This window comes from Magallana gigas, chromosome 7, assembly GCF_963853765.1.
Source record: "Magallana gigas chromosome 7, xbMagGiga1.1, whole genome shotgun sequence".
NCBI lineage: Eukaryota > Metazoa > Mollusca > Bivalvia > Ostreida > Ostreidae > Magallana > Magallana gigas.
In genome coordinates this window covers 11298931-11326277 of record NC_088859.1, presented here as the reverse complement: position 1 = coordinate 11326277, position 27347 = coordinate 11298931, and the positions used below count along the sequence as shown (strand labels likewise).

At 33.7% G+C, this 27347-nt stretch overlaps 5 protein-coding genes across 8 annotated transcripts in view; 2 read left to right on the top strand and 3 right to left on the bottom strand.

The window, feature by feature from the left end:
- LOC105345092 (coiled-coil domain-containing protein 154) overlaps window positions 1-231 on the bottom strand; it is a 29100-nt gene extending 28869 nt beyond the window's left edge. Inside the window, exon 1 of one of the 4 annotated variants that reach the window (XM_066066418.1) lies at window positions 124-231. In XM_066066418.1, the coding sequence (XP_065922490.1) occupies window positions 124-149 (26 nt within the window). In that variant the 5' untranslated portion in view covers window positions 150-231. The remainder of the gene's footprint in view (window positions 1-123) is intronic. The other 3 variants (XM_066066417.1, XM_066066416.1, XM_066066415.1) reach the window with 3 other exon arrangements.
- Window positions 194-4687, top strand: LOC105345093 (glutamate-rich WD repeat-containing protein 1). The gene is made up of 6 exons (XM_011453114.4): window positions 194-449; window positions 1854-2131; window positions 2268-2478; window positions 2921-3063; window positions 3377-3574; window positions 3791-4687. The coding sequence occupies exons 1-6, from the start codon at window positions 230-232 to the stop codon at window positions 4106-4108; spliced, it is 1368 nt and encodes a 455-aa protein (XP_011451416.3). The 5' UTR covers window positions 194-229; the 3' UTR covers window positions 4109-4687.
- Window positions 4688-5449: 762 nt separating this feature from the next.
- LOC105338326 (cytosolic iron-sulfur assembly component 3) lies at window positions 5450-11303 on the bottom strand. The gene is made up of 9 exons (XM_066066424.1): window positions 11198-11303; window positions 10763-10855; window positions 10410-10569; window positions 9819-9947; window positions 9557-9691; window positions 8218-8466; window positions 7716-7788; window positions 6315-6458; window positions 5450-6069 (listed from the first exon to the last, which is right to left on the bottom strand). The coding sequence occupies exons 1-9, from the start codon at window positions 11261-11263 to the stop codon at window positions 5670-5672; spliced, it is 1449 nt and encodes a 482-aa protein (XP_065922496.1). The 5' UTR covers window positions 11264-11303; the 3' UTR covers window positions 5450-5669.
- A 199-nt stretch (window positions 11304-11502) lies between these two features.
- On the top strand, window positions 11503-16030 carry LOC105338320 (target of rapamycin complex subunit lst8). Its single transcript, XM_011443378.4, has 9 exons — window positions 11503-11707; window positions 11824-11875; window positions 12753-12915; window positions 13063-13138; window positions 13319-13393; window positions 14235-14312; window positions 14463-14587; window positions 15065-15207; window positions 15727-16030. Exons 1-9 carry the CDS (start codon window positions 11585-11587, stop codon window positions 15843-15845), a joined length of 954 nt encoding a protein of 317 aa, XP_011441680.3. The 5' UTR covers window positions 11503-11584; the 3' UTR covers window positions 15846-16030.
- A 750-nt stretch (window positions 16031-16780) lies between these two features.
- LOC105338321 (membrane protein BRI3) lies at window positions 16781-22049 on the bottom strand. The gene is made up of 4 exons (XM_011443379.4): window positions 21884-22049; window positions 20040-20125; window positions 19199-19440; window positions 16781-18153 (listed from the first exon to the last, which is right to left on the bottom strand). The coding sequence occupies exons 2-4, from the start codon at window positions 20098-20100 to the stop codon at window positions 18022-18024; spliced, it is 435 nt and encodes a 144-aa protein (XP_011441681.3). The 5' UTR covers window positions 20101-20125; window positions 21884-22049; the 3' UTR covers window positions 16781-18021.
- Window positions 22050-27347: the final 5298 nt, after the last annotated feature.

Genomic DNA, 27347 nt, shown 5'->3' with positions numbered 1-27347 from the left:
CTTTAAATTCAAAAGTCTTTGATGTGGTAATTGATAATTGAAGCCTTTATGGTTTATGTAGCATGATAATAATGCAAAAATATGCCTCAAAAGCGTTAATAATTGATGTTTAAATTTGTTTACCTATCATTCCAGACCTGTTCCGCCATGTTGTTTATGGGTATCGAAGGAGTCTCGTTATCTATCGCCTCTTTTGATTGGTCAATTCGCCGGAAGCACGTTTTCAGAAATGGCTGACAATAACAAGGTGGACCATGTGGACGATGAAATTATGGATGATGACGACGAAATGGAAGACATCGAAGAGGTAAACGAGGATGAAGATGACGAAGAAATGGCTGAGGAGTCTGAGGAGAAAAAGGTTTATCTTCCAGGCGATCCGATAGCAGAAGGAGAGGAATTAGTTTTCGATGAGTCTGCTTACACCATGTATCATCAGGCTCAAACTGGTATAGTACAATTTTATGAACTTGTTTCTTACATTGTTAATACACATTTTTAAAGGTTTTGGAAATAAAAGTTTTACGGAAATCGTCCAATTAAGTTAGCTGGACATTGAAGGAAAACCTGTGCACCAGTGTGTACACTGTATCCACGGGCCCTGGAAGTTATTGTAAATATATTGCATGTGCATGTATAAAAAAGTAAGGGTAGGACACTCTTTTTGGGGCGAAATCGGGTTTGACGAATTCTGGGCGTTCCTCAAACGAAATTTCGCGATAAATCGTTCAAGTATACTTTACTTACGACATATGTATACATTCGTTCCGCTCCAATGCTGTTACGTCGAAGAAAAAGGTGTTTTTATACATCCAAGTGCCTAAGAATTTCGCTAGACTGGTTTACATCCGGTTTAATCGCAGTGAATCGAAAGGTAAATTGAAAGGTAAGTTCTGATTGGTCAATAATGAAATAAATTCTTTAATTTCTTATCGATATTTGTCAATCTTCTTCATTATTCTCGCATTTCATTGTTGAAAGGCCAAACTACCCAGTATCTATATGCATAACTCCTTTCAAACATTTGATACATACTCACCATAAATTGTTATCAGTTTCGCCACCTTATTGACGAGCAGATTTATTTTATTATTAACCAATCAGAACTTATCTTTTGATTCACTGCGATTAAACCGGATGTAAACCAGTCTAGCGAAATTCTTAGGCACTTGGATGTATAAAAACACCTTTTTCTTCGACGGAACAGCATTGGAGCGGAACGAATGTATACATATGTCGTAAGTAAAGTATACTTGAACGATTTATCGCGAAATTTCGTTTGAGGAACGCCCAGACTTCGTCAAACCCGATTTCGCCCCAAAAAGAGTGTCCTACCCTTACTTTTTTATACATGCACATGCAATATATTTACAATAACTTCCAGGGCCCGTGACTGTATCGAGGATATGCAATATTTTATGGGGTTATGCACAGTGGTACACTCAAGTATCATTTTTTTTAAGCACAGCAGTTTTTCTCTAGCGGTGTCATGTTATTATACTCCCGCTCAGAAAGAGAGTGGGTATACTGTTTTACTCTTGTATGTCTGTTTGTCTGTAACAATAATATTAATTAAGTTTTTGTCGTACTTTTTCTTAACAACTATAAATACCTTTTTTAAAATCGCAGATACTTGAAATTATAACTTCCTATTAACAGGTGATTAAGGCATGTTATTTGGTGAGATTCATTTTTAACATATATGACCTCAACTCCCTGTTTAAATAAATGTCGACTTTTGTTATTAATTTATTATCATAATGAATGGGGGTATCACTAATTCACTTTCAGATCTTTTGTATTATTCTAGTAAATGTTTTATTAGCACTTCATTGATTCTCTTTGTATTAAAGGAGCACCTTGTTTGAGTTTTGATACCCTTTCTGATTCTTTGGGTGATAAGAGAGAGGAGTACCCCCTGACCTGTTACGCTGTCTCCGGATCACAGAGTGCCAAAGGTCAACAGAACCATGTCATTGTCATCAAAATGAGCAACCTTCACCGAACATCAAAACCCAAATCAGATGAAGATGCAGAAGAAAGTGAATCAGAAAGTGATGAGGATGAAGACAGCAAACCAGAGCTAGAGACTGCTCTTGTCAAGCATGCAGGCTGTGTCAATAGAATCAGGGTAAAACACCAATTTTATAAAAAAATCTCTTCAAAAATATATGAATTTAAACATTTCTGTGTCATTTATTAGTAGATTGTTGTTTTTGTTTGCCTCTGAAAATTCAAATCTTTATCTTGAAATTTCTTTTGATTAGGCAACAACTATTGGTGAGAAGCATGTTGCAGCCACATGGTCAGAGAAAGGCAAAGTACACATCTGGGACTTGACCCGCCCACTAAATGCAGTGAATGATTCAAATATTATGTCCACATATGTCAGAAATGAGGAATCACCTCCCCCAATGTTTACTTTCAAGGGACATCAGGTGGAAGGATTCGCCATTGATTGGTCCCCCACAACACAAGGTTAACACTTGAGAATTTATCATAAAAGTGCAGAGACTTATAATTGTGTATATTTGTATTTCACAATACTACATGTACATACCATGTTTTATCTGTGTAGTCAAAAATTTGCTTTAATTAGATATATCATATTAACTTCAAAGTGTTTTATTTGGCTACAAAAACAAATTTGAATTTTAAAGAATTCCTATGAATAAGAAATCCAAAGCATATCATTGCTTATAATCAATGAAATAATGAATCCAAAATGATGCTATAATCACAATAACATGACTTTTCAGAAGTTTTTATTAAAGGTTTTTCAACAGTTACAATTTTGATCAGAATCCAATTACGATCCATAAAACTAAGTTTTGGTACAACATTCCACGTTAAATCAAATCAATACAACTTAGCTCTAACTAATATTTAATAGAACACATGCATTTTCTATGCATTTCAGGTCGCCTAGCTACTGGAGATTGTAACAAAAATATCCACTTATGGACCATGAAGGAAGGGGGCACCTGGCATGTTGACCAGCGACCTTACAACGCCCACTCCTCATCTGTAGAGGACATCCAGTGGTCACCGAATGAAGCCAATGTAAGCATCATCTGATTAGTATCCCATCTCTCATGGTAACTACATGTATATACAATATAATAGGTTTACAGGGAGTACTCTTATTCTCACACATAGAGTAGAAGCTTTTTCATTTCCCCCCCAAGTCTTACATGTTATTATAAACTTATCGTTTGTAACAAATTATAATAGATAAATAATGAATCAAAATTGTTTGTCCATGGCACTTTCTTAAAAGTATCTTACTCAAGAAAGATTAAGAAGTAATTTTAATATTTGTCATTCTACAAACCTGTCTGACATTGATAATGATCTGTGGCCGTCTTTGCTTCAGGTGTTTGCCTCCTGTTCTGTGGACAGGACGATTCGAGTGTGGGATGCCCGGGCAGCCCCTTCCAAGGCCTGTATGATCACTGCTAAAGACGCCCACGATCGAGACATCAACGTCATCCACTGGAACAGGAAAGAACCGTTCATCGCGTCCGGTGGAGACGACGGTCTAATAAAGATCTGGGACCTCCGGCAATTCAAGGTCAGGAAGCTCTGTGATAGAATGATGGGATAGAAGATTAATTTGGCACTTATGTTTTGTGATAAGATGTTTGAATGTTTAATGGATTTGAAATAATTGTCAAAAATAGTTTTTTTTGGGAGGGGGTGGAGAGAACTTCTCTTAAAAATGCATGTTCCTCGTTTTAGTATCCGGTCGTTCAAAATACATATTTCATCGTTTGAATTTTATCAACAGAATGGAAAACCAGTGGCATCATTCAAACACCACACTGCCCCAATCACTTCTATAGAATGGAACCCTAATGACAGCTCAGTCTTAGCGGCCTCGGGATCAGACGACCAGATCTCGATCTGGGACCTGGCCGTAGAAAAAGACAGTACAGAAGCCAATACAGCTGAGGGAGAGGAAGAGCCCAGTGTGCCCCCTCAGCTGTTGTTTATTCACCAGGGACAGACAGACATTAAGGAGTTACACTGGCACCCTCAGCTCCCGGGGGTCATCATCAGCACCGCCCACAGTGGATTCAATGTTTTTAGGACGATCAGTGTGTGAAATCTGGACCACAGCAGCAGAGAGAGAAGGGACAGTATTTAAAGCTTTTCCATCAACTGTTGATTTATACGATCAAAGTTCAGTGTAATGCTTGAGGTACATGAATAATCCTGTGGTGGATCATGCTTCATGTTATACAGCTTCTGTTACTTAAAGCATTGGTTTTGAGAATCTTTCTTGTTAATGAATCACATTTTAAAGAATCTTTTGTTTTAAGTTTGCTTTGTGAATAAATCAATTGTTGTTTCATAAAAATTCAATGATATGAATATCTCATATGATACTTTTTCAGTATTTTAAGCAGATATGCAATAGTAATTTTTGTATGATGCAGTTTGGTTTTTTAATGTCTTGCAAACAAAAATTGATAGACCCTTAATGTCTTAAATTCTATGTACTGACTAGTCAAATTCAAATGTGTCCTTTTTTCTGTAACTCTCTAAATTTTTCACACCATTGTTTTGTTGAGTTAAGGAAGACAATGTACATTTAGATGAATCTGAAATGTTGTTATATGACTATTATGGTTTTGTTTTTTGAGATCATCAACAATAAACAAGAAAAAGATCTTTTATTTTACTTGGAATTTTTAGCTTTTTATTATAAAATAATTACACAAATTAAATTATTTTTTCATTCATGATAAATACATACAAAATGACCTTGAATGGGCATCATCTGTTTGTATACAAGAGTTGATGACCTTAACCTTGGACTAGTGAACTTGAATTAATTGTGTGCAAACTGAAGATGTGTATTAAAAAGCTACACTGGCATTGTACAGTTTTTATCTCATACACAAGAACCTCAAGAGGATTGATATCTTTGATAAAGAAATACATCCATTTGATGGATATCATGTTTAATGAATAAGAAACAGAAAGCTTATCATGATTGTGTGCAAAAAGAGATTAAATTATTTGTAAAAAAAGGAAAAATCAACAATTTTCAAAAAATCATATACTATCATACGCATTGATGCTTTTTACAGTTGCAAAGAAAATTCAATTACAAAAACAGAAAAGCATCTAATTATTTCTTGATTTTGAAAAACAAACACCACTTCATATATTCATTAATATTTTACTCCTAATTAATAAAGTCCAATATATACTTTTAAAGAGTAGATCGAGTTATGTCCCTTTATGGGAGCAAGATCACATTTTCTTGATAATATAATTATGTACTTAAAATGTGTTGAAGCAGAGTACTTTTAAGGAATGAAATAAAATTTTCCATTATTTTATTGCTCCAAAACTTACTGCTATAAAGATTTGTGATTTGATTATTGTTGAGATTATTCATAACAGAAAAAGTAAATAGTCAACAAAACACAAAAGGGGACTAGTTGATTTATTTCATAGTTTGCATGATAAAATGTCACATTTAACTAGGTTATCACAGTCCGGCTGATGATATACCATACAACACATCCTATGATATCACTGTATCGTATCATTGTATCACCACTATATGTTACATATATGTTCATGGCTGAAACCTCACTGTATGTTGTATTAAATATCTGTATCACCACTGTATGTTGAATCATAATTATATTTCACCACTGTATGTTAAGAGCACTGGCCACCTTCTCTACTCCATGGTACTGTGTATGCAGCATGGCTCTAGCTTTCTCTGTATCCACGCCCCCTAGCCATTCCTCATATATATCTTTTACTCCAGGCCACAAGTCAGGCTGAACACATGGGACAGAGTCATAGCTTTCTTTCACCCTTTGTAGCAGTTCATTGTTAGTCTGTCCCTCCATGGGTCGAATCTGACCTCCCCCATTCACACAGCCTGAGGGACAGGCCATGATTTCCACAAAGTCATAGGTCATTTTCCCTCTCTTTATTTTCTGGACGATGTTCTGGATGTTTCTGAAGCCATAAGCCAGAGCCATTTTAAGTGGCCTCTTTCCCTCAATCTCCACTGTCACCTCCTGGAAATCCTGATTTCTGAAAACAATATGACTAAATATAGGACTTGTGTATAAAAAACTAGAGAATTTGAGGGATTCATTCCGAACTTGACACAGGCACCTGATGTTATAAATTTTTCTCATGATAAAAAATGAATACACTATACCTACATGTTATTTTAGGTATAGGGTATTCATTTTTATTATGAGAAAAATTCATAACATCAGGTGCCTGTGGAACCTGACTACTAATTAATGCTAGTATTTGACCTTTGATTTTACCTGAGAGTTTTGTACTGGAGGCTGTCCACTGAGGATCCATGGATCTGTGACACTGCATACCTCATGACGTGTTCCAGATAACCTCCGGATCCTCCTCCAAGGTGACTTCCCAACCCTCCATCTGGACTCCCAAATCCAGACAGCCTGACAAGGGATTATTACTGGTATAGCAACTCAAAAATAATACTGATTCAACCATTTTAATTGTGAAGATATATTAACCAGAGCTAGCGCTTCATTTGCTATCTAAAAAATCATTGATTAAGTTTGAAAATCAGAAGTAGGTTTATCAAAATGCTAGTGAATACTTCTTTTTGAAAAATAAGGATACCATTGTTGTTATCATTGTACAATTGAAATGAAATTCAAAAGATTCATAGATAGAGATTCATTAATGGTGACAGAGAACAGAGGACAGTCAATCTACCAATACAAGTAACCAGGTACATTTGCTGAGTTTCTTCCAATACTGCCAAACAATGACTTCCAAATGACTTAAAATCAAACAATTTACACATTTCGATAACTGATGGGAATATGATACAGTCATGTATCACTCTGTGAGATTAGCATAAGCTACTGAGTATTAATTTCCTGTTCAAGCATTATATTCCTCTCGTCCCATTATTGATTGAAGAATTAGTAATTCAAATATTTACATTAAAAAAACGGAAATATCATTCCTGCCTGACTTTCACAACAGCAAATATGATGACATTAATATCACCTGAATGGAAGCAAATAGGAATATATCAAATGTTGCTAAAGGTCCAGATCTAGTAAATGAAGCCAGATTGTCTTTTTGATACCAAATCAATTATGACATAATCATTGATCTGTGAATAATTTTTCTCTTCCTTAATGGCTTCAAAGGAATTATGTAGAAAATAAGCAATTTCTTGACATTCGATATTAAATCATGACATGGAAAAAGTAATCCCGATACCTATATACAATTTGGGATTTTTTTAAGAGAAGGTTCACAGTTTGTTTAATGCTGTTTTTGGAGAGACTGTAGGCATTCTAGATTTATTTCATAAGTCAAAAATGGGAAAATTACCAAGATTTGTTATCATTTCCTTCCTATTACAATGTACATAGAAAATGACAGTTTACAACATGATTTTTCATTGTGTTTACCGACAAAGCCCGATTCACCCTGTCAAACAAAGCTATTGTTATGAAGTATCATTAAAAGAACTTATTTCCTTAATTTCATAAACCTGTAGCCCCTCTCATTCACTAGGTCTTCACATTCTAAATAACAAATATTAATGTCCTGGCAATTGTATTGATACCTCCAATATACCTTAATTTCTTTTCAGACATTTTGGTCTCAGAAAACAGCATCAACTATCAACATAAGATATTATTAGTAATCTAATACAGGTATAGACTTACACACAATAGGCAGTGTTTCCTTCCACTTGCCCTAAAGTAACATTCTCTTTCTCCAGCATTTTCTCTACTTCCCCTGCAAAAACATGTGTTGATACATGGTATTTGAAAAATACTCTAATCAGTAGCTATCAAAGATATTTTCAGTTGGGTTCATCCATTTGTAAAAAGTAACTTGGGGAAATTAGAAATGTGTTTTACATGTACATTGTGTATATAAAACATTATATATAAACATTTATATGTTTTACTTTTAAAAGAACTATGTGAGAGAGATGACTTTATTTTTTTCCAATATTACCCAATATGAATTAAATAATAATGAATATTTTATATACTTCTACATGTCAGTAAATACTAATTTTCAGGTACACTATCTTGTAACTGTATTTTGATGGTAAGCAAGAGGCCCATGGGCCATATCACTAACATGAGATACAACAGATTTTCATCCTCAGTATTTTCATGGCTTTTGCTCAGGTGAGCTAAACAGAAAATAGGTTACCTGTAGTAATGACACAGTCCACGTCCCTCGTCCCGTAGAGGTCGCTGTAGAAATCCTGACGAGAGGCCTCCAGTTTCTTATCATAGCAGGGCATCACAGTCACATGGTATATCCGATCCGGAGTCTGACCCTGCTTGGCAGCAAAGTAATCCTTGACCAGGGAACCCATAATCTGTTGGGGGGACTTGGTGGAACTTATGTATGGGAGAATGTATGATCCATGGGTCTTCTCTGCATAGCAGATCCAACCTAAAACAGAGGAACAACCTCTTGGAGAAACTTTTATCATTTCCATAATTCACAGTATGTTTTACTCTGATTTAAAAGGAGAAAGATAACTCAGATAAAAACTGCATGTATCTACCATAACATAAAATGAAAACAATAAGTTTCTCAAGCATGACTATACTGTGTCAAATGCTACTTGATTTTCATGCATGGACCTGGGAAGGGGGGGGGGGGTGGGATCAGGAGGTCAAGACACCCCCCCCCCCCCCTGTAAATTAAAATCTCTTTAAATTCATATTATAAAATTGCCAAAAACATGCTTCAGACCCTCCCTGGCAAACTCAAAAAACATCGGGACCCCCCCCCCCCCCTTGTGATCAACATTTACAGCAAGGCTTACCTTGCTGAATCATGTTATACACTACTATTCACATTTCAATGATGAGGAGTTTTCGATATTAAATCAGCCATCAGAATTTTGAATACTTTTAAAAGCATTGTTACAGTTTGTGCACACCCTCCTTAATTCAGCATGTTCCAAGCGACAGATTATCAATTTAGGTACCACAATGGCAATTAAATAACCATGGAATTTGCAAAAATTGGACTTATGATGCCTATTGAAAAACTAATGATTACCTTTTTTCTAAAATAACTGACATACATGTACATTTAATTCTCTGAATGTTGTTAACAGTAAAATTTAAGGCATTATTTGTTACCCACTGATTGCTACATGTATGATGATAGACCAACAAGGAGAAAGCCATTTACAGTTAAGGTAGTATAGGAAATCCATTGATATTAAGGTGGATTAAAGTACATTATAATCAAATACTTTCACTGGTTTAGAATTTTCAAAAAATATGTTTTAAAAATTTTTGGAAAGGTAAAAATTTCAAATCCTCAGCGGGATTCAAACCCTCTTACCAACTGCACTACAACATTAGGTGACAATATTGGGAAAGAAACCATTCATAGATTTACACTTGATTTCATAGTTTATTTTAAAAAATAGTGCATCACAACATAGAGGTGTCCCATACCATCTTATGTACTGTTAAATTTGATCAAAGTCAGTAGGATATGTGGAGTGATCTGTTACACATACCAGGACATGAGGAGGCCAGCATTGGAAGAGCCGTCTTGTTGGTTTCTGATTCATAGTACCGGCGCACAAACTCCCGACAACTCTCCAACAGGCTAAAGTTCCTGGAGAAGGATGTATCAAACACATGATTTACACCTGAAAGAGGAAACAAAATGTCATCTGAAAATTGATGACCCTATAAGGAATTGTACTCTCAAGCATTTTAATTTTTTTGTTGGTTATAGGTACTCTTTATTGGAAAAAAGTGAAATAAGTTGCAAACCTAGCTTTTTGAAAAATCCTGTTAGTTTATGGTGAGCTTCTTGTGGTGACAGTTGGTATTTGGTTGCTAAGGAGGCTCTGGACTGTGGTGAAATGGAGACAACTACTAATTTCTTTTTGTTTACTTCACCTGTCTGTAATAGTATGTTTAAAAGAAAATACATTCAGCGTTAGTAGTGATACATTTTTGAAAAAAAAATCAATTCAAATAAAGACTGTCTAACAATTTGACAAAGTGTTTCAAATGATAAATCATTTCTAGAAAATGTTATATATCAGGAACATAATCTATCACAACCTTGCACATGATAATGCTCTAGAGTTCAATCTGATTAAAATCAGATCTTCGATGCTCCCGTTTTAGCGACATATCATTAAAACGGGAGCATCGAGGATCTGATTTTAATCAGATTGCTCTAGAGTTCTAAGTTCCCTCTTTCGATTAGATATATTAGAATTGTTGCCCTTTTCTTGGTATTAACATTTTACCAATTAGTTTCTTTCACTCAGTAAGTTACCTTACTTCCCAGTCCTCCCTTTATCTAATAAGTTACCTCCCATTATCTAATGAGTTACCTCCATTTGTTATCACTCGCCTGTTGAAGCCTGAGGTTTTCCTGTAGGACATTGTACAGCTCCTCCTGACTCTGTTGAGTGATGAGGACGCTCTCTGCTGAGGTGATACACCCACTACACGCCAAACAGTCATTTAGCGTGATCTGCGCCTTCTGTAGCTTCTTCTCTTCACCGCTCTGTGTAACAAATATTGCTAGTGTTTTTAAAATGTAAACAAACAGTAAATAAATGAAACAAGCGTAATGGAAATTGCCCCTATGTATAGCATATGTAAACAAATGTATGTATGAAGTCTGATAATTCAATTCTGTTGGTTCGTATGCATGTGGCTAGCACATTTATAAAGTATAAACAAAGATAGATATTCACCTCTGCCACTTCCATGTAAGAACCATCATCCTCAATTCTTATCTTTGCTACTTTCCCCGGTTTTCTGTCTATCTTCACTGGCTTTACACATTCCTGTAAATAATAACAAAAATTTTACTTCTACATGTATCATTTTACAATTAGCATGATTAGTTATTCATGTGATTTTATTTCAATCTATCCATGTCAGTTAACACAGTCATAAACATAGAAAAATTTTGCTTTTACAGATATTATTTCACTGTACAATTCTCTTTACATAATTAAAATAATGTAACCTGTTTATAATTTACATCGGGTTCGGAGTTCATCATACATTGAAAAAAACTTGCTATTTTACAATCCAAATTTCTTTTCATTAGAAAGATTCTAACAAGCATAACATCTGAACAAATTTGATACTACAAAATATATGCAATCAAAAGGATAATCAACCTGAGAAGGGGTGATAAAATCATTTAAATCCGTAAGTTGTAGTGCACCACTAAAGTTGGAGGCCATCTTATTAAACTGACCAATCAAATTACAGCTTCAAAAGATCTGTGTAATTTTGGGATCAAGGCATATTGCATTCTTGGACATTAACGTTGTATCGACCAAACATTATGTCCAGTAAATGTGTTTTAAAATTATGCGATTGGTATTTTACTCATAAAGTACCTTTCAATCTGTATAGGAGTATGTTATAAAAAATGATATTGGATATTCCACATATACCGGACCGACTCGAAAACTATAATTTTAACTTCCGCTGTAAACAGTGCACGTTTGCACGGGGTGTTTTGGTTAGAATGATGTGATTTTCAACTCTACTGACACAGTATGAGTGGATCCAAGGGCGGTAACGACCCTGTTATTTTGGCGACAGCCGGGTATGATCACACGATACGGTTCTGGCAGGCCCACACAGGGATATGCTACAGGACCGTCCAACACCCGGACTCTGTATCCTCTGTATTTTCTAATTTTGTTGTGTAGAACAGTCCAGTTTGAGTTGTTAAAATATCTATCCTAAATGCAATTAATTATACATGTAAGATTGTATCCTTGACAAATCATAGCAGGTGAATGCTTTGGAGATCACCCCTGATAAGCAGATGATAGCAGCTGCAGGTAATGAACAAATAAGTTTTAACAGTTACATGTGTGACGGTCAGACTGGTTCGAATACCGGCGCCAGATTGCTCAGTTGGTAGAGCGCCTGATTTGAGATTCAGGGGGCCCAGGTCAATCCCGGTCTGGTCCTTCATTATTTCTCCCATTCCGTTACGTTTGGTGCCGTGACCAACCTCTGGAACTGACAGGTTAACTCCTGCAAGGGGAAGAGCCTGCGGTGATCTTCGAGGGCGAAGATCATTTAGGGGGGAGGAATGTGACAGTCAGACGGGCTCAAACCGGCGCCAGATAGCTCAGAACTTTGGTAGAGTACCTGACTAAAGATTCAGGGGGCCTGGGTTCGAATCCCGGTCTGTCATTATTTCTCCCATCCTGTTACACATATGATGTACTATATATAAGTTTCTCAATGAAGAGTTAGATATGTTATTTTATAGTGATTGTATACAATGGACATTTCATTCCTTTCTTTAATCTTGATGTTCTGTCTGTTTTAAGTAACAAAGTAGAAGAACTCTGAAAATTAAATTCCAAATTCAAAGGAAATAAAAACGACCAGTTGCAGTAGAGTAACATATCTTATTCCTCTTTTGAACAATATTTTCAAGAAGCATCTGAATTTGAATACTTTAGTAGTGCGTTTTTGATCAAAGTGAATAATGTTGTAAGGCAAGATGTCAGCAGAAGATTAAAAATGCCATCTTGAACCATGATAGCTCATTAGCTCATTAGGTAACAGTTTGTATGAATCTCTGAAATTGCCATTATTCTCACTTGTTATCTAGAGGGAGAAGCCTTGACTGACCCTTCAGGCTATCTAGATATCTTCAATGGCTATATATTTTTATTAACAAGTTTTACTTTTTTTCAACAGGGTATCAGCACATCCGTATGTATGACTTGAATTCTGACAACCCCAACCCTGTGGTAAATTATGATGGAATCCAGAAAAATGTGACCAGTGTTGGTTTCCATGAGGAAGGAAAATGGATGTACACTGGGGGAGAGGACAACACAGTGAGAATCTGGGACCTAAGGTCAGAGCCCCTCCCCCTACACACACACACACATTACATTGTTGACAGACAAGTTTATGTACATGTAGCTACTGAGACTAAACAAACATCAGGCATTGCTTATAGTCTACCTGGTAAATAATTATACATTGATAATTATTTTTTTAGAACAAGGAGTTTGCAATGCCAAAGAATATTCCAAGCTAATGCCCCTGTAAACTGTGTATGTTTACATCCAAATCAGGTAAATTGATCAAAGGAATATCTGTAAACATAACAACACTGGCTTTTACAAAATAAAATTACAGTCTCCATATCAGTATATTTTAGTGTAATGGATATATCGATATTTGATCTTTTATTTCATTTGAGATACCGTATTGATATTATTTTATAGTATCTTAACATTTTGTCCATCTTTCAGGGAGAAATATTTGTTGGTGATCAAAATGGAAAAATCCACATATGGGACCTAAAGAAAGACAGCAGTGAACATTTGGTAATTAGAATTAGTAAAATTGTAAACCAAACACTATGCTAGATTTGATTGTTTTGCCGTCATCATGTCAAGAAATGCAACCATCTTAAACTTTTGACCAACTGAAATAAATTATAATTAAAGGGTTAAAATGGTATTTAAGAGAAAGAAATTAAAATACATATTTCAACTAAATTGAAAATGTCAATTAATGAAAAAAGGAATGATAATAGAATGAAACATTTCAAGAATAATATTACACATTTTATATCATGCTGATCATCTCCAGGATACCATAATTATATACATGTACCAGGTAGTTTGTACAGTTGTATTTGTTTGCATTTCCTCTTCAAATCTGGATACTCAGTATTGAAAAAAAAAAATAGTACATGTTTTTGAAAGAGAAATATTGGATTTTTACCTGAATGAGTTTTCAATTTTTGATCCACATTTATCCATTGATATATGGAGACTGTGTTATCATAATATTTACCATTAGCAGAATCAAGTAAGGAGCATAATTTTACATATTAAAGATACTAGTATTCAATGAACTTTTTGGAGAATCCTTACATTTTCTTAAATTAAACTTATATGCTATCTGAATAATTATAACTGATGTTTATTTTGAAGAGTCTTAAACTGTCAGTGTGAATTTCTTTGTACCTGTACTTTGGTCAGGCCGTGGAGAAGGATGCCTCCATTCAGTAGATGTTATAATGTACATGTATATTTCTGTTGTCTTGTTCTATAAATTTCTTTGTTCTGTTGTCAGACCCTGGAGAAGGATGCCTTCATTATTACATGTTATGATGTATATATATATATCTGTATTATAATATCTTTGTTTTGTTGACAGACCCCAGAGAAAGATACCTCCATTCAGTCCATCAGCATCGACCCAATGGGAACGATGATGTCTGCCATCAACAACAAGGTCAGGGGGAGTAACTCATAACCAGAATCATGACTAAAATCATACTGCCATTATCTATGTGGCATTCCTTTTCCTTGATGGTGAAAGAAAATGGATATTTAATTTTTTGATGTTTTTCTGATGAGAAGTGTTTTTTTTTTTTTTTACCAGGGAACTTGTTATATATGGACTCTCTCCGGAGGCCGTGGAACAGATCCTGTTAAAGTCCACTTAAAGAAGACCTTTGAGGCGCATTCCAAATATGGCATTAAATGTCTGTTCAGTCCAGACTCCACGTATGTGTTTTATTATTATAGTTCATCCATGCATGAAGCTGATCTATTTTTAGGTCATCTTGTCTTTTTAGAAATTTTATGTATTGCATACTTTTTTACATCATTTGCACATTTGTATCCAACAGAGAAGTAAAATGGTCATTCATTCTTAGCTATTAACAGTTTTAAAGTTTATAAATAGACACATGTAAGAGCATAAGCAATGTTTTCTTTTCAGATTGAATTTCACATGATTATAAATCACTGTATCAACATTTTTGCTCTGTACTTATCCAAGAAGTTCATTGTTAGAGATAATGATTGAAAATCAACATCAATGTGTCAGTGTTGTCTCATGTAAAGACACCATAAATGCATAGACATTCCACAGAAAATATCACATTTAAGGCAAAAATATTCCAAAGTTATAAATGGGGATGACCTTCTTTAAGGTCACTGGTTTCGGATCTGACTCATTTCTGATTGGTTGATTTGTAGGTTATTGGCCACCACATCTGCCGACCAGACCTGTAAAATCTGGCGGACAGCCGACCATACACTGATGACGGAACTGAAGGAGAACACACAGAGATGGGTGTGGGACTGTGCCTTCAGTGGGGACTCCCAGTACATCATTACAGGTAAAACAGGTGTAAAGTAATTCATTATAAAAGTGTTAAATTTTGTTAACATTCACCTTTATGGGACTCAAAATCAGTTCGCTATATCTGTAAATTCGTTATATCTGAATTCGTTATAACCATTAAATTTTGCAAAGATTTGTTAAAATTTTTACAGGGGACTCAAAAAAACTTCGCTATATCCAAGATTTCGCTAAATCCGTGTTCATATTAAATAAGTTTTACTGTACGTACTAGATCAATTCTGTTAGAGTTGTAGTAACTAAATAAGAAGGAGAAACATATCCAAATTATGTACACAAAACACAACACACATCTTAAGTGAATAATTTGGTTTTGAGCCAGCAACCATTCAGTTTCTGGCATAATGCCAATGACCACTGAATCACATCTCCACACATTGTTTCATGGATATAAGGACTAAACACTTTGCCATTTTTTACACTCATCTCAATGTTAGATAGGATTAATACTAACACTCAGTTGTACATTCAGCAATCTCTGTGTTATATTTTTCAGCTTCATCAGATAACATGGCCCGCCTGTGGTCTGTCGAGACAGGGGATGTGAAGAAAGAGTACAGTGGCCATCAAAAGGCTGTGGTCTGTCTGGCCTTTAGGGACGAGTTTGTGCAATGATGGCCAATAACGGGCTAACTGGACTCTGATATATACCGCTTGTCTGACATGATTCGGGTGTTCGCCAGTACTGTGGATCCTTGGCCTCCTTGTTGTTGAATGCTTGTTGGAAGAATTTTGTTGCGAGAAAGTTTTTGTATGGTCTTTTGTTAAATCTTGCTAATAAAAATGATAGAGTGCATGTATTTTAATGCGTTGCTTTGTTTTATGTGACATTTATGAGGAAGAATCATATTTAATACATCCTGATGATACAGGTATGTTTTAAAGGCACTTGCAGGATGCTCAAAATCCATCAATTTCTATGAATTCACACAAAATTTCAACCATATTCAACAGTTGTTCAAATGAAAATGATTTAAACAAGGCCAAACCACAGGACTTTACATCATATATTTTTCTCATAATGAAAAATATATACCCTAAAAATATATACCCTCTACATTTACTTAACAATACACAAGGTACATATCGCCGCCAATTTGGATATATTGCAAACTGTCGCATCTGCGCGAAATTTCACTTGAAAGTCATTGGTAAAATTATTTTGCAGTCCTTTTTGACCCCCTATTAGTCCTTCAACATACAAATCTAAAACCGTTTCACCCAAAATGGTATGTTAACAAGTTTCTGTGCAAAATTAAAGAGCAAATAAATTTAAGTTGATATTGAGGTAATTGTAAACTAACATTTTTTTCTTAGGTCCAACCAAAATTATGAAGAAGTTGAAATAATCTAAACCATAAATCTTCAGACAGATTTTCTTACATCCTCACAATGTCATGAGTACTAAGTACACTCATGAACCCCTGACATTGCGAGGATGCTTTTCCTATAACTGAGCATCTGCATTATAAGATATTGTAATATGAGACTAGCAGTATATTTGTATATACTTTTAACAAGGAACTGATACTGAGAAACAAAAAATAATCTTTTTCAAAGTAAATTAAATTTATTTACAACCAATAATACATGTATATAAAACTGATGAACAATACACCAAAAACAAATGGAAAAAATGTGTATAGTACGTACTGGTACACAGTACACACGATAGTGACATACCTGATGAGTCATATAATTAATATGAATAAGCATGTTTAGCATGTAAATGATAATCAAAAAATTGATGTATACAGTACACAAAAAGTCTGTGAAGGATAGGTTTAATAAAAAATTCGTAGCCACATATTTTCTTGAGAATTGCAAATATTGCATGAATGTTGAAGTTAGGAAAGACAAAACCACAAGTACTTCATATTGCAGCAACATTTAGAAAAAAAAAATACCGCTATTCATTCAAACTGCAGACTATTTTTTTATCAAATGCTTTGGACAAAAACATTTTATTAAATGGAGCAAGTCTTAAAATCAATGGGAGGAAACACAGCCAGATATAATCACAGATATAGACTAGTTTATAAACTACTAGAGTTATGCATGAATAAAAAGTAATAATTTACAATTAAATATCTAAAAATTATTTTGCAATATCATACAATGTAGTAACAATGATTCAACTTGTAATCTTAATGCATTATGCAATAATAATCAGTAACTGTTATATACAATTATTGAACGAAAAAGTATAAAATTACATTGAGCAACACCTTAACCTTTTGATTTTTCAAATGAAAAAGAAGTTTTTAAATAGTGTGTAACAGCTCATAATTTATACTGATGCAAGCACATTCCATTAGTCCTTTAAATGGGTGAAAGTTGGGAAAACAATCACCTACTGGTAAATACACAGTTCATGTACAAATCTTAGGAGCTCTGAAGGTTCTCAGTCCCTTCTTTAGCATCAGTCTCACTTTTTTGTAAGGGGGAAATAAGACCTAGCTTTATGGAAGTGACTTATAATCTTCTGTGGCTTAGTAACACAAATTGTATTGATAACTGAAATTTTGAATGTTTACATCGAACCCCTGATTGATTCACTTAATTTGTTACAGAAGCCACTGGAGCTATAGTTTGCAAGCGAATTTACTGATACTTATATAAATGAATGATTCTAATTAGCTGTGCTATGTACACTTCTCTCGAGTACAAAATCAAAAGATCATGGGTAATTTATTAATCTAATAGAGTGTTTATGTGAAAATGTTTAGTTCTTGACATCTCCAATATCTGGTCTTTATCATCCGTTGTTGCACAGTCCATGAATTAACGTTTAATCAAAGATGGCCCCACAGTTGGGGCAGCGACGCTGCCTCATTGCTAAGCAACACAGAATTCCGATCGGAAAGAACAGGATGGCACAGAGCACACCCAGACATGTGTAATCCTCCTCCAACACTCCCGCCTGTAACCACAGAAAAAAAGCATTGTCATATGTATCAACTTCCTGTTTGAATAGCGTTAGGCGGTTAATATAAGCATTGAAGAACCTATCTCTTTAGATAAATATTTTTTAATTGATGGTAAAAATCTGTTCTGTAAAGTAAATCTTGATGAATTAAGATGTAAGTAAAATGTAAAAACTTTTAAACCAATAAAAATTATATATAATTATAATAATAGGGTAATGTGTAATAGCCTTTTATTATTAAGAGGCAATCATTAGCTTCCAAAGCTCACATGAAACATGTGGATTTTATTGATATAAAGTCAAACTTTAGCATCTTAAACATTTATTACTTCATTATACAACCATATTTCTTAACCATGGATTTGTTAAAGTAAGCTAGTTGAAAGTCCACCCACTGGTTTTAAAGCATTTTAAGGTAGTCCATCCATAACTAAGGTGAATTTAACAATTTTGATTGACCTATACTACATCAAATACATATTTTGAAGCTATTATGAGGCTGACATAAACCAAACTTGGGTGTATGAATATAGTCAATTAAATGAACTTTTTGCACTTAAAATTTTCTTAAAGAGTTGTCTGCCCTTTAGGAAAATTAAAAAAATCATTTTCTGAAAATATGTATGGTAAACTATTAATTATTTTAGCATATTCGAAGACAGAGAAAGCTTTTGCAACTTTTTACCAAGAGAAACATGAGAAAATTACTTGTACTAAAGAAATATATTTAAAAATGCATTTTTCCCACAGACTTCAATGTTAACTTCAACATATGATAAATTTATTAAAATTAATTTTTTTTTAAAGATTTCAAAGGTGAAACTTTATTATTTAATAAACTCCTTAAAACCACACTAAGATTTTAGTGATCAAACTTGCAATCTATTAGATATGAAATATGATAGTTATGGATGGACTACCTTAATCTTAATACATGTACCTCAAATCCTCAGACCTCACATTTCAAAGATTTTTTTCTCTGTCCTGACAAGTTCTAGAAAATGAGGTTTGACTGTACGTGGACTAAAACAAGATTTACCCTGCATGCAGGACATCCTCCAACGAGAACCACTTGAGTGGCTGGCTGTTGTTGAACTATGACCCCGTACTGCTGCTGGTATCCGGGCTGCCCAGGGTACCCTGTTTGTCCCCCCTGGGGATACCCTGGCTGGTTGTATCCAGTGTGTTCCTTGGAGGGGTCATAACCCTGATGGTATGCCCCTGCGGGAGGGTAGCCACCCTGGTAGGGGGCGTTTGGAGGGACTGCTCCATAACCTCCACCTGTCAAGGGAAATTAATTCATTATCTATTGCACTTTGAAAAGAGCATTAGCAGTATACAATCTCAAATTCATGGAAGTAAATTTTTTTGCACTTAAGTTTACAGAAGTCCTGAAAAAACTCTGACATGACCTTGACCTTTATCAATGACCAAAGATCAGGACCCTGACCATACATACAACCTTTATGCCAAGTATATAAGTCCCTATCTCCCTTCTTATATCTTACTTAATAAAGTAAAGGACTACTGACTGGACACAAATTTTTGGTGATAGTTAACACCTAAATATATTGCCTTTACTAGAAGTTATCACAAATTAGAACATTGATTTATATGTACAAGTTTTAGGTCACAAATTCCATTCTTTAATCAAGGTCAGGACTGTCAATATCTTTGATGTGGGACTGATAAACAGATGTGAAGGCCCTGATTGTGTAGGTTTGAAAATATCTATAGGGCTTGGCAAATTCTTTTCTTAACAAAGTTCCTTGTTTCTGATCACATCAATGTATTATTACCTTCATCCATTTTATATTCAAAGATGTCTATCATCATTCACTTTGTTATAAACATAAAACATGCATTGGTCAGCCACTTACCCCCCTGTTGACCTGCTATTTCTTGATAAGCAGGAGGGGCATCCTTGTTCTGTGATGCCATGAATTTACTTCTGTTTTACTCCAATCTAAATGAATGGATAAAAAAAACCATTAGTGTGTAACAGGATGGGAGAAATAATGACGGACCAGCTGGGATTTGAACCTGGGCCCTCTGAATCGCTAGTAAGGTGAACTGGTCTGACTTTCAACAACGTATTCCTAAAATTTCACAACTAATCATTAATCCCACGGAAATGAAGATTGTATACCATTTTGTAGACAGAAGATAAGCCCTTCCAGGAAAAACAATGTTCAATGTATAACATTTCATAAGCCCTTCCAGGAAAAACAATGTTCAATGTATAACATTTCAATTTCTTTTTTTACAGTAAAGCCCAAGAACACATACAATGTCAGCATCCGATACATGTGACCCAGATTACTACAATTACCACACTTAGATTCATTACAAAATCATATATCACCTTTCACCATATAACATGACTTGAAAAAGTTTTTTAACATACTGAGCGACCAGAGTTGGGGTCAATTACTTTGAAAAGTAATTAATTACTTTCAAATACATTGACAATTTTATCAATTACTTGCAATTACAATTACATTGGTTTTTTAAAATGTAATTAATTACTCTCAATTACTTTGATAAATGTAATTAATTACATTTCAAATACTTTAGTTTTATTTCTTTAAATCTTGAGAACTTATACATATATTAACAGCATTAAGATATACAGAGCTTTATGTACGGTCATGTTTTTAAAGGTTGTATAGTTCAGTTCAGATCAGATTTCTTGAAAATTTCTAGAAAAAAATTCTTTTACATTAAATTCATTAAGTACCATTGAGTTCATTTTTGGTTCTGAAAAAATATTTTCTCTATAGTGAATTAATTTTTAATCACATATTAAAACTATGTTTTTTCAGAAAGTACAACTTTCGACAGTACAGCATATCAGTATATAAATAATAATTGCTATAATTCACAAGAATGAGATATTTTGACACCCTTAAGTCTAAAATCAATGGGGATTCTTGGGTATTAGAGGAGTTCACACCTCCACAAAGTTAGATCTTTACCTATTGCCCTGGGCAGTGTGTTATGCTGTATAAACATATGAAACATTATGGGACATTTAATTATTGTATAAACAAAAGTCCATGCCAAACATGTATAAAATCTATTTATCATTATAAGACACCTTTTTTATATTTTAAACTTGGAAAAAAAGTAATTGAAATGTAATTGAAAAGTAATTGAAAATACACAATATTTTTGGAATGTATTTAAAATTACTTGTAATTGAAGACAGACTCAATTACAAATTACTTTGAAAAATGTAATTAATTACACTCAATTACAAATACTTTTTTCAATTACCCCATCCCTGTGAGCGACTCACATGTCAAATACATGTATCTGGTCTAATAACCAATTAGATATGCTAAATAAGGTACACACATTACATAATTTCAGACTGAAAGTATGTAGGCTAATATTATCGTCCCATCAGCGAGTTACTGCAAATACTCTATGTGCAAATTCTGTAAAGCTTGTGTATTGATCATGCATGTATACATGTAAAATGCAAGCTAGATAGTGCAAGTGCATGTTCAATATATGTGCATCGATTGTTACAAATCAGCAAAAGTTAAAAAGGAAATATAAAAAAAAAACAAATAAAATGAAAGTGTTGATTCTATGGTCCTCATCACATGACAATGAGTAATCAGTCCATAGTGTTCTGTTGAACATATAGCAACAATTGTCAACAGGTCAACGCACATTGAGGTGTTTACAAGGTGATTATTTTACAACGACTTACGCCTCTTATAATAAATGAAGAATCCAAATCAACGTTAACGGCGTTTTCGATTATTATCCCTCAGTGTCTTTTCTGTTTCGTGTATGGTTGATCTCCGACCTGTTCGCAGCTGTATAATTTGTTTACTCTCTCAGACCCGTCACAAGATCAAGGAGCGGGGTAAAAGTAGATCATGGAGAACAGAAAAAAAATAGAAAATTCCGGAATAATATATTTTGTGATTCAAGCTACTATACGATATTTCGCGTTAGAACAAAATATTTTTTTTATAAATTTAAAATAGACAAGTATGAATTTATTACAAAGATAGGGAGAATTGAAAAAGTAAAAAAAAATAAAATTATCTGATTTTCACTTCAATATTTTTTAACGTCATCCTCCCAAATCATATGGTGGGAGGGGTAACTCATTGGTGAATCTATTTTCTATGTGTAAATCAGATTTTCGATCTGAGATCTAAATTTTTAGCTGTTGATGAATTATAATTATCAATATGCTCTAGTTTCTTTGCCATCAGTATGGCTTTGTTGACTTCATATGATCAAATGCGCTAAAGAAATGATATAAAACTGTAAAATTCCTCAATGTTGGACTTTTATAAATTAGGGATATGAAATTGAAACTTACATCTACAACAAGGAAACTTATGTTGCGATATTATATTTGACTAATTCTTTGGTTTTTGAGCCGGAATATCATGTAGATATACTTCATGCCGCTGCTGCCTAATATACACGGAATTAAGCTCCATATCAGGTGGTTCGAGGTAAAACCGCCCGAGTACTTCCATATCTTTAAATGAGTTCCGTATGACGTCATAGTATTACTCTACATGTACTTTATTCTGTAATTCAGTGCTATTGCGCCATGTATTATCCATAAATCAGACATAAGTAAAGGAAAAATCTTATTCTCTAAAAGAAAAATCAGGTTAAATAGTGTCAGTTAAATCAGTATTATAGGTGTTGTACTATAGGCAATTAAAATTAACATAAAACATGCACATAAACTAACAACGTGTTTTTACCCGACGGTAGTGAACATGGCCTTATTTTGAATTGAACAATATTTATTATAGAGTTTTATAAAACAACTCTTCCAAGTTTATTTTTCGTGATGTAACTTAAGTTAAAAAATCAAATGACTATTGAATTTTCAAATATAGTGACCTATGTCTGAATCACTCAGAATAAGTTCTATGTTTGTAGTACATCTTAATAAATGATAAGAAATTAGCGTTCTCTTGTCTGCTCGATATTAAGTGGATACATTTACGTGCATTTCGCTACATGAAGATCGAAGGTCGGATTCACGACTGGATTTACACTAACAACACATCAAAATGTTTTCAGAGTGTTAAAGGGTCTTTCAATGGATCGATGACAACGTGCTCTATAAGGGGCACTTATTACGAAATATCATCTTTCATCACAGACTTGCTGTCGACCTCAATTTAGATAAATTCCTAAATAAAACCAAATAAGCCGATTTTCCCATCATGTTCGTTTTATTCTCCACAAGAAAATCATTTAATTTTTGTTACACGATATTTTTTTTAAAGAAGTTCTAAACAAGCCACTCTAAAACACGGCCATATCAGGTTATGATTGATTGAATGTGTACGGGAATAAGGTTTATGAAATATTTTTGCTACTCAATGCGGTATTTCATTGTTAATGTAAGAAAAAAGAGAGAAATATATTTTTTGAATTGCAAATCGTCATGGAAAAGAAACAGACACGTAGCATTAGACTCCCCTTTTTTTCTCGCAGCAAACATATTTCTTAAATTAACTTAGAAAACTCTGTGTGTGTGTGTGTGTGTGTGTGTGTGTGTGTGTGTGTGTGTGTGTGTGTGTGTGTTCCTAATCAAGATTTTAGAGTCTGGTCCCAAATTTCAAAAACGATGCTACGTGCCCGAACAAATCATAATTATGTTAAATAAAGTATCATCGACACTTATTCTAGTCAAAACTGTAAACATACCACATACAATGAGTGTAACAAAACTTTAAACATATCACCGACACTGATTGTTACAAAACTCTAAATATATCACAGACAATGACTGTAACAAAACTGTTAACACATCACAGTAAATGAGTGTGATAAAACTGTAAACATATCACCGACAACGAGTGTAACACAACTTTAAACATATCACCGACACTGATTGTTACAAAACTCTAAATATATCACAGACAATGACTGTAACAAAACTGTTAACACATCACAGTAAATGAGTGTGATAAAACTGTAAACATATCAGCGACAATGAGTAACAAAACTTTAAACATATCACTGACGCTGATTTTAACAGATTGTAATAAAACTGTTAACATATCGACACTGATTATAAAAAGACCGTAAACATAATTATCACTGACGCTGATTGTAACAAAACTGTTAACACCATAATACTGTATTGTATTGTTTATTACCAAGAACCATACGATCCATATACATAAGTAAAGTGAACAAACATATGTAGACATTTTTTTAAAAACAAAAAACAACCCATCATAATCTTGTATTAGACTGCGTGTGCACATAGCAGTGTGCAAAACGTACATGACAAAAGTAAACAGGATAATGACGAGTATATTCTCAAAACAAAAACAATAATTATAATTTTATCGTAATTTTGAGCATTTATATAGGTATTTTCCCAAATTGCACAACTCTTTGATATTCTTTGTTGAAAGTAATTGATTAAGTTTAAAGACAGAAGGCTTTTCATAATAATTTACATACAACTTTCTTATTTCCTTATAAAATGGACAAATTAAAATAAAATGAAACTCATCTTCAATCTGTGATAGTGAACATAGTTTACAAACTCTCTCATTTCTATTGATGTTATAAAATCTGCCACCCTCAATCTCGAGTTGATGAGAGGATAAACGGTATTTACTTATAAATTGTACATATACAGTTGGTATTGGTTTTGTTAAATATTCTTGTAATTCAAAATTATTACATAAGTGCTTATACATTATACATTTGGGGGAATTTTCAAAGTAGCCATGACCTTCTTGTATAAACATATCGGTCAACCTCTGCTTCACTTCGAGTAGGAATACATGTTCATTAAATTGTTCTTTACAGTTCCATATAATTGTTTTATGTATGAGAGCCAACAATTAGAGGTTAATTGTGTTTCACATTCATTTACCATATCTTGGTATATATTGCTTAAAATACAATTATCACTATTCTTTAATAATATCCAATATTTCAACATTCTATAATTTCTATCCAACTGCAGTGGTTTACGCCTCAATTCAAAATATACCATCATTGATGTAACACTTTTCTTAACACATAATAATTTCTTACAAAAATCTAAATGTATACTAATTAACCAATGTAAAATAGAAATTGCATCTGTTGTACTATATCCAGCTTTAAAGCCAAATTGAGCGTCAGAGATTACATTATATGCCTTGGACCAATTACCTAATCTGTCATTCAATAGTGATGTAAATATTTTAGATAGACAGCTTACAAGTGTGATACCTCTGTAATTATTACAGTCCATAGAATCTCCTTTTTTATAAACAGGAGTTATAATACCCTCTGACCATTTTTGGGGAAAGATCGATTCCCGAGGAAAAGACAACATTAAATAAGTCAACTAAGTATGTAATAAGATAGTCACTAAACGCAATAAAATATTCGTTCAAAAGATTGTCCATTCCTGGAGACTTGTCCTTTTTCAAACGTTTTATGATGCGAGTTACCTCCTCTGTTGTTATTGGACCGTTAAGTTCGGGGTGTGAAGAATTGTCCGTTTCAGCGAGTGTAAATTCTTGATCGGAGTAGGTGTTGCTATTCGAGGAGGACAGTTCTTTAAAATGGTCATGGAAAGAACTATATATGATAAGAGTTAAATTTTGCCCCCATAATTCGCCATTTTTTAAGTGTTTCGGGTACAATAAATTGTTAAATAATTTTTTAGAAGAGTTGATATAGAATATATTTTTAATCTATTTATTTGATATTTTTGCACTCACTGGCAGTATATGACGTCAGAAGTGACGCCATTTCTATAATTCATTCAAAATCAGCCAAAAATTGACATTTTTCTTATCTGTTTACGAATGGGAAGTATAGAGCGCATGCTTGAACAAGGAACATTTTTTTGTCACTTATTAGTCTTGGCTAGATACATCTCCGATTAAAATATTTTATTTGTTCAAGAATGCGCTCTATGTTTTCGGAAGGAAAAACTGCTTGAAAACAAGCTGTTTTACGCTAAAAATGCAAAAATGGCGGGAAAAGGTTGTCTTTACAATGTCATATTTCTAAATTGTGGGCACTTGAATCAAAATGAATATTATGTAAACACATCACATACATATCTGTACTAAGAAAACAAAGAATGATAGTAAAATAGTGATGTTCATTTTAGGGGGCCATTTTAGGCCCTTATCATATACAGTCCTTTATAATAGCTGGTCCTTGTATAAGGTTCTTACGTTGACGAAAGAAATGGTAGAATTTTTTTGGGTTCTTCTTTTTTAAATATGCCATATGATCTCCTTGATATCGGAGGTAAACACGCTTTAAAAGTTTTCCTTCATACTTTTTATAAGTTTTTTTTGCTGAAACCAGAAGCGTTCTATTGTAATGGGTTTTTGCACTATTAAATAGTTTCAAATTCCGTAAATAGATTCTCCGAAGATTTACACATTTTTCATCAAACCAAGGTTTGTTGTCTAAGGTTTTATAACTTTTACAATGAGTATATTGCTAGTTTTGTTTATACAACAAACTCTTTGCTACAATGCGGTAAAAATACTTTATTAAGTACTTGCGTGAATGAATCTATACAATTATTCACACCGTTTTCTGTTAGTTCTACATTAACAAAAACTTCACCCGATAGCGGTAAATGATCATACAATTGAATTCTTATATCATTATACAACGATTCATCCCACCGTGTTCTAATAAAATGCGTATTCGCATTACTTATCTCAACATTAGGTATAACATGTCTATTAACACATATATGAAAATATAAAGAAGCATGGTCAGACCATTCATTAAAATCGTCAACCTGGAGATAATCAATAATATGAAAATAATTTTCTGTAACTAACGCAAAATCATTTACGCATGCACCAATATGATTAAAAAATGTATATATCTACCTTCTTTGTCGCCAACTGTACGACCATTACATACTCGTGTACAAGTTGAACGGCAAAGCTGTAAAAGCTTTCTTCCAAAACTATTTACAACTGTATCCTGTGACTCTCTAACATACATGGGACCATCACAATTATAATCTATAACGGGGTATAAAAAAGTACTCATCTCTGTGCCCATGACATCATGTTCTACATAATCTGGCAAAGTGCCTATTCGTGAGTTGAAATCACAACTTACAATAACACAACCTTTTTCTTTGTACATTGATATATCTTCGATAAGTATACTAAATAAACCAATTTCAT